Consider the following 10,964-nt stretch of genomic DNA (forward strand, 5'->3'; position numbering starts at 1 on the left):
TCAGTTATCAATGAAATGTTGAATTGTTTTGGAAATGTGTCGGCTGGCCTAGTTTCACGATAGGCGCCTCACGACCGGGTCGATTTTGGGGTCGTCACATTTTGTTGTTTCTGCTCCTAGTTATACTAGAAGAGCTTGTTGAATCCTAGGGGATACACTTAATTTAATTCATCACGGTTTAGGCGAAATATCCTTATGGACAGTGTCCTTGACACGCCTCACGCTAATCTTATTCTCCATAATCTAATTTTTCCAACAATGTTAACTTTTCTTCCTACTAAAAATATCCTTAGCAAAATATTATATATACCAAAATGACCTTACCTAGTTTAAATTAAGTACGGTATAGTGACCTTTGGGATGAACTTCATATTTATTGAATAATTTTTTGATATATTTAAATTATCTTGAAAGAACAAAGTGTGTTTTAATTTTATTTTTATATTTTACTTAAATAAAATAAAAACTTAATTATTATTATCTTTAATAATAAATATTTATGATTATTTATCTACTTATATAATATTAATTATTCAGCAAATCTCTTTATGTCCTTATTGGTAATTTGATACTTAAAAGTACTTCTTGAAAAGTTTGGCCAAAGTTGAATTATTGTTCTAAAGTACTTTTCAAATTGATTAGCCAAACACAAACTATTTTTTCCAAAGTTCTTTTTCGAAAAACAGTTTTAAAAAAAACAAGTGATTTTTTGCCCAACAAGCTATTAACAAGGGAGTTTAAAGGGCTCACATTACAGCCCAAAATCTTAACAGTTAACACTATGCAAATGTGAATTCAGAATCGAGTTTAACTTCGGGAAACAGAGTTATCGGGAGGGAACAAAAGAAAAGTAGCAGATTTTTCAATACTGTTGACTTTTACCCCAATAACCGTTGGGTAAAACAAACGACTTCCTAAATATTTTAAAAACTTACTGCAGCTTTAATTTTCACTCACAAGTCACAATCCTCTCCTCCTCCTTAACACACCTCTCTCAGTTCGATCCCACTCGCCGTCCGGCGATGTCGACGAAGAGACGGAGAGTTCCACCGGTTCTATGGAGGTTGTTCCACAACCGTGCACGTACTCTAGGAGATACAATTTTATCTCTAGTTCCTTCAAAAACGTCGGCGAATTGCCTCTGCAAGGGTCGCCAGTGCCTCGGATGCGTCGGCGAAAATGGCGCCACGTCATTTCTGATCAGGGAAAAGGATCCAGATAATTATCGGAAGCTTCTCAACAAATGCTTCGTTGTCCTCTCTGATAGCACGCCTCCTCTCCGCGTGTACGATCCTCACTGCCGCTGGTCCCACCTTGAGGTATCCGTTCTTTTTATATCAGTTTTAATGTAATTGTTGTTGTGAAAAGTATGCATTTGGATACAAAATTAAGAATAAAAGGAAGTCGTCGGACTTTGGCGGGAAAATTTGGATATTCAATTTTTTTGGCGGGGAAACTGTTCCTCTCTGTGAGTTTTTCTTTTTCTTTTTTAGGTATAATATTATGTGGTTGTTCCTTGCCGTTATAATTATTCTGGAATAATGTTTTATCTACTGTGTTCTTCATTATTCTTTGTTTTCTGAGCTGAACTTTTGATAAGGTCTCTGTCAGATGAGTGTTTATGTGAATTGTTTTGAAATGATTCTCTAGAAAACATATGGAATAGTAGATACTATAAGGGGAAAATATTATGTTTAAATATAAATTAAGTAAAAAGCAACATGGTTGACACACGAAAAGCAAAATATGATGATCTTCTCGGCTGAGTATAACCCTGTGAAGTGATTAGAAATGGCTGAAATGTACAGCTAAGCTAAGATCTGCTGGTTTGCTTACTAGAGGCTAATCAGAGCTCGAATGCTAGAGTTTTGTTGCATATTACGTTTAAAGTGACTGTTGGGCTAAACTAGCCCAAAGACACTCTTAACATGGTGTGATATTGTCCGCTTTGGGCCAAGCCCGCACGGTTTTCTCCAAAAGGCCTCACACCATTAAGAAATCCCTACACCTTATATGTAGACTCCCAATCTTTTCAGCTACCAATGTGGGACTTTGTTCGCACACCCAACAATCTCATTACCACGATCCACGTGTCAATTTTCGAGATTACTGCTCGCACGGTTTTCCCCAAAAAGCCTCATACCATTAAGAGATCCATACATCTTATATGTAAACTTCAAATCTTTTCAGCTACCAATGTGGGACTTTGTTCGCACACCCAACAATCTCCCCCTCGAACTAAGTTCCACGTGGCCCATTACCACGATCCACGAGTCAATTTCCGAGATAATGTGTGCCACCCACATTGTTAGAGTATTATGGCAACCGAAGCCCGCAACTAGCTTCTTCTTGTGTGCGTGCCGCCCCGCACCATTACTCTGCCATCTCCATACTCATCCTGCTGAACCTGGGCTCTGATATCAGTTGTTGGGCTAAAGTAGCCCAAATACACTCTTAATATGGTGTTATATTGTCCGCTTTGGGCCAAACCTGCACGGTTTTCCCCAAAAGGCCTCACACCATTAAGAAATCCCTACACCTTATATGTAGACTCCCAATCTTTTCAGCTACCAATGTAGGACTTTGTTCGCACACCCAACAGTGACAAACTCGACAGAACCCTGAGAGTGAACTCCATGTTTTTTGCAGGGTGGTTCATGTGTTCGGTCTCGCAAATAGCTCGTACTCAGTATTTACGTGATGATCCAATGTTATTGTTTCAGCAGTTTAATGGGGATAAGATTCATGTATATGCATATCTAGCCTTAAGATCAGTTCCTTCCTAGGATCATTTCATCCTTGTGCTTGGACTAACTACATTCGTGTTTTTCCTGTACCCAAATCAGCGCAAAAGTTCCTTTTGTTAGTTTATTACTAAGATGATTCTCGTTTACATTACAGACGAATCTTTTATCCGATTACAACATTAATTGATTCTTGAAGTTGAACCAGTTTCCAATGTCAGATGGTGCAGCTGTTTGCCACTTTTATGTTGGCAAATGGAAGAATATGGACTGTAGAATGACAACCCCAGGAAAAAGAATCAGTTTGACATGCTAAATATGAATGCACTGTATAACAGATTCAAATATTTTTATGCTGAAAGTTGTGACTGTTGGTGCATATTTATGAGCGCGTGTGATTGTTTGGTCTTTTTCCTTTTGTTTTTTTCATGCATATAAAAACCTTTCCACAAAGAAATCATTCATGTATAGAGGCTTTCTTATGTTTTAAAATACGGAAAAAGGTAAAAAATATCCCTCTACTATCAAATATTATATAAATTTACCCACCGTTATACTAATCGATTAAAAATGTCCCTACCGTCTTACTATTGAACAAGTATGCCCCCAAGTTAACGGAGGGGCCACGTGGCAGCCATTTAAGTCATTTGGTCCATCCCGATTTATTTTTTACACTGACCCGACCTAATACCCGGTACCCGACCCTAAAAATTAAACCCATATTCAACATCCCTATGAAGTTTTTCCTGTTATGTCGCCGGCGAAGCTTGCTGCCGACGCCCTCTTCTCCACCATCACCTCTCTCACCCCTTCGGCTCACCTCCATAGCCACCACCAGTGAGAAAGAAATTCAGCTTCACCCATACCGCTCTAAAAAGTTGCAAAGCACAAATAGATCTTAGCCTCCTATTCATTTACCTTGTTTCGACAATTACACAAAGTGACAAAGAGCTATGAGGCGGACACAACAAATACTGAACTCTCATTGCTATAGAAAGATCAAGATAAAGTTGAATTCTCATCGTTGATGATACGAGAGAGGATAGCTGTGCTTGCAGAGCTTGTACGTGATGCTTTAGGAAAGGAACCTTACCGTTAAATTGGTTAGGAAGTCAAGCTAGTCAAAGTATTTAGTCAGTACACTTTAGTCCCTTATAAGTTTCAGTCTATAGTTCACATAATTGTAATTAGGTCCCATGAATTATTCTATGGGAATACCTTTTAGTCCAACACAGTAGTTATGGTATTTTGTCCTGTAGCAGCTGAGTGAGTGATATATACGCTGTAATTATCCTTTACCATTATGAATGAAAATCAAGTTCTCTTTATCTTGCCCTAGTTTTAGCTTAGCCGTAATTGTTTTCTTCTTCTTCTTCATTCTCGCCATCAGTGGTATCAGAGCACGATCTTGCTCCTCGGAGGATTTATGGCGTCAGAAATGTCGGAGGTGATGTCCATCCTTCACAAAATGTCTGCTGACATGGTAAATCTGAATCAGAGACAAGACCAATCTGAAGCTCAACATGAACAAGCCATTCAGAGTCAAGTTTCTGCCATGCGTGAGCTTAAGGAAGCTGTAGCTGCAGGGAAGCGACCTGAGAGAGATAAAGGCATCAATTCTGGTGAAGGGGAGCTGTATTCTCCATCAGATACCCCATTAAGATTTGGGGATCTGATTTCCCCTTTCCCAGCAAGCTCAAGCAACACTCAGCTGAACTCACCTGGTAATTCTCATCTTCAAGGTACTGTTCCATTGCAAACCTCTTCTTCTACAGTAGCAGCTGCCCTTAATTCTCAAACGAGCAACCCTCCTGTTAGACCCCCAGTACAAATCAGCTCCTCTCCCATTCCTGCAACCCAAAACCTGCTAAGCCATGGTAATTTGCCCTCCCCAGTAACAGCTATGGTGAGCAACTTCACACCAGCGACTATGGCTCCTAACATCTCCACACAACCCTACCCTCATATCCCAAACTCAGCTTTCCCTAACTATAATATAGCGATGGTAGGCATGAGCAATCAAAATTCACAGACCAGCTACATGAGGTATCCTATGCCACAGTTTCTTCACCCCTCACCACTGCCTGAACAAGGTAGAAACTACCAAACATACCAACCTTCAGCCAAGGAAACCCTCTTGGTATATCATTACCCTACAATTCCTTTGCTCAATTCCCACCTGCCTATAATACACAACCCACACACATTCCACCACCCCTGTACCAGCAGATTCCCCTTACACAGAACAATGCTTCTTACCACATACACCAAAACTATGCCAATGTTCCCTTGCCTAACATTCCTTTCACCAAATATGCTAAGGTTGAGTTCCCTAAGTTCAATAGGGAAGATCTGAGGACATGGTTGTACAAGGTGGAGCAGTTTTTCTCGGAAGAAGAGATCACCATTCAACAGAAGATGAAGTTGGTGTCTATGCATTTTGAAGGGGATGCCCTGCAATGACACTTGGGGTACATGAGGAGTAGAGGACAAATGCCTCTTCCAACATGGGAAGAGTACTTATGGGCATTGTGTGATAGTTTTGGAGCAGAATATTCAGATCCTATGACTGAGTTGATGAATATCAAACATACAGGTAGTGTGAAAGATTACCAAAGAGCTTTTGTTAGTGTCATGACCAGGCTAAATCTATCAGTGGAGCATGCTATAAGCATCTTCCTAAACAACCTCAAACCCGAGATTAGCAATGCTGTCAGAGTGGGGAACCCTTCTACTCTCCCACAAGCATATTATTTAGCTAGGCTGCAGGAGACCAACTTTGCAGCCCAAAGCCAAGCTATCAGGAGTAGTGTGGCTGGTTCTTTCTCTCATAAAGGACCAATGGGGCATCATTCTAGCACAACACAAAAGAATACTACCAACAACTTGAGGAAACAGGTTACTGCTAAAATGGATAACAACAGGAGAAGAAGGCTTACCCCATCAGAAATGGAAGAGAAGAGGGCTCAAGGGTTATGCTTCTTTTGTGATGAAAAGTATGTGTTTGGTCATAAATGCCAGGCCAAGAGACAGTTGTATTCACTTGAGTTAGAGGTGATTGAGGAGCATGTTGGTACAGAAGAGCAGGAGATATGTGAAGAACTAGAGGAAGAAGAGGTAGGAATGGTAACAGAACCATCAGAAAACTGTGCCACTTCCTTGTAAGCTTTAAATGGATCCATGGGTTACAGAACTTTGAGGCTTAGGGGCTATACCGACAAGAGACCCTTGGAAGTCTTCATTGATTGTGGATCAACACATAATTTCATAGATGAAGAGACTGCCAGAAAGCTGGGGTGTGTAATCCAAAAGATCAAACCACAACTAGTTCAGGTGGCTGATGGAAGAGAAATTCCCACTGATAAGATGTGTAAGGGGTTTAAACGGTTGATGCAGGGAACAATGTTTAAAGATGACTTCCTAGTGTTCCCCATAGGGAAGAGTGATCTGGTTCTAGGAATGGCTATACCCATTGGAAGACATCAAATTCAATTTCAGGAAGCTGTTGATTGAATTTGAGTACAAGGGAAAATTGCTAACACTTAAGGGCATACAACCTCTACCTTTAAGACTGTGGATGCTAAATCTTTTGAGAAAATGTTTGTAGAGGGGTCTCAATTCTTCATGGTAAGGGTAAAAAGTGAAGGGGAGATAGCAGAACTGGTCACTAGTTCTGAGACAGAACCAGAGGAAGTCACACAATTGCTGGGAGAATATAGTGAGGTTTTTGGTGAGCCACAACAATTGCCACTCTCCAGGGGAGTCTTTGATCATCATATTCCCTTGTTGGAACGCAGTATACCAGTAAACTCCAGGCCCTACATGTACTCTCCAATCCAAAAAGATGTAATCGAGAAGATGGTGCAAGAGTTATTGAGCCAAGGTATTATCCAATACAGCTCTAGTCCCTATGCCTCTCCAGTTGTGTTGGTTGGCAAAAAGGATGGGTCATGGAGGTTATGTGTTGACTATAGGGCCCTTAATAAGTTAACAGTGAAGGATAAGTTCCCAATCCCAATTATTGAGGAACTGTTAGATGAACTAGGTGGTTCCCAAATCTATTCCAAGCTGGACCTAAGAGCTGGTTACCATCAGATAAGGATGGCCCTAAAGATGTTCCAAAAACTGCTTTTAAAACCCATTCTGGCCACTATGAATACCTGGTAATGCCTTTTGGCCTAACTAATGCACCTTCAAGTTTTCAGGGGCTAATGAATCACATTTTTCAGAAACATCTTAGGAAGTTTATCCTGGTCTTCTTTGATGATATACTGGTCTACAGCAAAAGCTTGGGGGAACATTTGAACCATTTGAGGATTGCTTTTGATTTGCTGGTACAACATCAACTGTTAGTGAAGAAGAGTACATGTGTCTTTGCTGCTGATAGAGTGGAGTATCTGGGGCATTATATCTCAGCAAAAGGGGTAGAGACAGACCCTAAGAAGATAGAAGCAGTACAATTATGGCCAACACCTTCTTCTGTCAAACTACTAAGGGGTTTCCTAGGGTTTACTGGATACTATAGAAGGTTCATTAAGGGGTATGGAGTCATTAGCAAACCTCTGACTAATCTACTCAAGAAAGATGGCTTTAATTGGTCTGAAAAAGCCAATGAAGCCTTCAGGAAACTCAAAATGGCACTCACCACAACCCCAGTACTGATTCTACCTGATTTTTCCTTGCCCTTTGTAGTAGAGACAGATGCCTGCAATGTAGGAATATGAGCAGTTTTGATGCAAAAGGGGCAACCAATTGCTTTCCTTAGTAAAGGGCTATCCACACAGCACCAAGCACTCTCTGTATATGACAAGGAGCTGCTAGCCCTTGTCATGGCTGTGACCAAATGGTCTCAATACCTGACTGGGAGGACCTTCATTGTGAAAACAGACCAGAAGGCCTTGAAATTCCTACTTGAACAGAAGTTGCATACAGGAACACAACTGAAATGGATTACAAAGCTCATGCAGTATGATTTTTCAATAGAGTACAAAAAAGGAAAGGAGAATAAGGTTGCTGATGCCTTATCCAGGTTACCTCTAGTGGAGTTAACAGCCTTAACCTTGTCCACAGTGAAGACTGATCTGCTGAAATTGATTATGTTAAGCTGGGAGAAGGACCCCTCATTGAAAGAGTTAATTCAATCTCTGATGAAAGGAGAACAGGAAGGCAAAGGGTATTCTTTCAACCATGGGCAGCTCAGAAAGAATGGAAGACTAGTGGTTGGGTCCGATGAGCAGTTGAGAAGAGAAATCCTGCAGCTTTGGCATAATACACCTGTGGGGGGACATTCAGGCATGGAAGCAACATATAGAAGAGTAGCAGCCCTGTTCTATTGGAAAAAGATGAGAGAAGATATTCAACAGTATGTCAAGTCTTGTGACATCTGCCAGAGGCACAAATATGACAACTCTCCTTACCCTGGTTTGCTACAACCTAATAAAATACCAGATTCAGCATGGAGCAGCATAAGCATGGACTTTATAGAGGGATTGCCAAAATCAAAGGGAAAGTCAGTCATTTGGGTGGTAGTGGACAGACTAACTAAGTATGCTCACTTCTTAGGTCTGTCCCACCCTTACACAGCCAGCTCCCTTGCACAAGTATTTTTTGATCAAATCTATAAACTACATGGTATGCCTGAGGATATTATTGTGATAGGGACCCAATCTTTACAAGCAAAATTTGGCAGGAGTTGTTTGCCATGTTTGGAGTCACCCTCAATACTTCCACAGCTTACACCTCAAACAGATGGCCAAACAGAGGTAGTCAATAGGTGCCTAGAAACCTATCTCAGATGTTTTTGCTCAGACTCACAGTCAGATTAGTTTCAATATTTAGCTGCAGCTGAGTTATGGTACAACACTGCCTTCCGTAGTTCCATACAATGCAGTCCTTATGAGGCCTTGTATGGACAACCTCCCCCTCTTCACTTACCCTACATGGCTGGTGACTCTGCAGTGGAGGAAGTAGACAGGAGTCTGCTTACAAGAGAGTTCAAATTGCAGCTGCTCAAGTACCACTTGCACAGGGCACAACAAAGGATGACAGAACAGGCAAACAAGCATAGGTCTGACAGAATTTTCAAAGAAGGAGACTGGGTCCACCTAAAGATCCAACCCTACAGACAGGTCACTATGTCCTCCACACATTTCTCGAAACTATCAACTAAATTTTATGGCCCTTATCAGATTCTACAAAAAGTTGGACCCGTCGCATACAAACTCTCATTACCTCCTCAGCTATTGCTCCACCCCACTTTTCATGTGTCCCAGCTCAAGGCATGCTATGAGTTACCAGATAGCATTTCACACCCTCCTATCTTAGAACTTTCCGGCCCATATTGTCCTCAACCTGACAAAACTTTGGAGCGACGTATGATTCAGAAAGGCAACAAGGCTGTAGCACAAGTGTTGGTTCAGTGGAATGGTCTACCACCAGAACATGCCACATGGGAAGATTACCAGGCACTCAAGGTTTGATTCCCCACCTTCCTTCCTTGAGGACAAGGAAGATTTTAACGGGGAAGGACTGATACGAGAGAGGATAGTTGTGCTTGCGGAGCTTGTACGTGATGCTTTAGGAAAGGAACCTTACCGTTAAATTGGTTAGGAAGTCAAGCTAGTCAAAGTATTTAGTCAGTACACTTTAGTCCCTTATAAGTTTTAGTCTATAGTTTACATAATTGTAATTAGGTCCCATGAATTATTCTATGGGAATACCTTTTAGTCCAACACAGTAGTTATGGTATTTTGTCCTGTAGCAGCTGAGTGGGTGATATATACCCTGTAATTATCCTTTACCATTATGAATGAAAATCAAGTTCTCTTTATCTTGCCCTAGTTTTAGCTTAGCCGTAATTGTTTTCTTCTTCTTCATTCTCGCATCAGTTGATCTATGCCTGTAAGAGCACATAAACTAAAGGTTTAATTTTCTCTTCTTTTTTTTTTCCTTTTTCGTTTTTCTTTACTGGTCCCCCAATTTTGGGATTTAATTTCTTCTCTAACATGAAGCTCTCTCGCTTTAGACTTCATCCCTCATGAAAGGAATTAGAGAGGGAAAAAAGAAGAAAAAAAGAGTTATCTTTTGAAATTGATAGAATGGGAGTAACTTGAGGAATTCCAGATTTGACATTGTATATTATAACTTTGTGGGTCTGAATAATAAGAAATATAAACAGATTATTTCTTTTACTTTTATGGAGATTTAACCTTCTTTTCTTGGATCTACCAATGTGTGGATTTGCCGATAATAGGCTCTAACGAAGGAGATGAAGTGAGAACCAAAAAAGTTAGGTTCAGATTTTGGTAGGATGTTATCGGGTATTGGGTCGGGTCAGTATAAAAATAAATTGAATAGACCAAATAGCTTAAATGGCCGCCACGTGGCCCCTCTGTTAACCTCTTTTTTTTTTTGATGACCGAGAAATCCGTCTGGAGCCGATCCTTTGGACCAACCGCAACCTTCGAAACTCGGTGGATAATGGGCCCGCCCCTCTACCATTCTCCACTTAAATACCAGGTTTTTGCTTTGCATGGTGTGGGGGCTTGAACCTGTGACCTAAGACACAAATCCACCACCCTTTGTTAACTTGGGGGCATATTTGTTTTAATAGTAAGACGGTAGGGATATTTTTGATCGATTAGTATAACGGAGGGTAATATTAAACAATATTCGATAGTAGAAGGATATTTTTGACCCTTCTCCGTTAAAAATATTATGATACACTTGGCTTGTACCTATTAGAATGGCCAAATACATAGACAAGCCATTAAACTTGGCCCAATTTTTTATTTTGGCACTTTAACTCAGCCTTGTTCCATTTTGGCCCTCCAACCCCATTTCTTTTGTTCCGCTTTAACACAAAAGCTGACTAGATTCCATGTGTGATTTGCCTCACCCTTGTAGGCGCGTGAGAGTCATTTTTAAGCCAAATTTCATACTCCCAACGCAGAGGCGGATCCAGAATTTAAATCATATGGATTCAATTTTAATGTTTTTAATATTGAACCCATTATATTTTTAAAGTTATGGGTTTATATCTGTTATTTTTGCAATTTTAATGAATTTTTACTCCGCGTCGAAAGTTATGGGTTCAGTTGAACCCGTAGTTATTACTGAAAATATATAAAAAATAATAATTTTTTCCCCGGGAGGGGGGTAGAAAAACAAAAAAAATAATAATTTGAAATTACAAAAAAAAAAGTAAAAAAAAATTGCGGC

General features: G+C 40.3%; 1 protein-coding gene across 3 annotated transcripts in view; it reads left to right on the forward strand.

Moving 5' to 3' along the window:
• The first annotated feature begins 788 nt into the window (after window positions 1-788).
• The window catches only part of LOC109219212 (telomerase reverse transcriptase), a 23,374-nt gene continuing 13,198 nt past the window's right edge, over window positions 789-10,964 (forward strand). For all 3 annotated transcript variants that reach the window (XM_019383654.1, XM_019383656.1, XM_019383655.1), the window contains exon 1: window positions 789-1,319. In XM_019383654.1, coding sequence (XP_019239199.1) covers window positions 1,023-1,319 — 297 coding nt within the window. In that variant the 5' untranslated portion in view covers window positions 789-1,022. The remainder of the gene's footprint in view (window positions 1,320-10,964) is intronic.

This window comes from Nicotiana attenuata, unplaced genomic scaffold (genome assembly GCF_001879085.1).
Source record: "Nicotiana attenuata strain UT unplaced genomic scaffold, NIATTr2, whole genome shotgun sequence".
Taxonomy (NCBI): Eukaryota; Viridiplantae; Streptophyta; class Magnoliopsida; order Solanales; family Solanaceae; genus Nicotiana; species Nicotiana attenuata.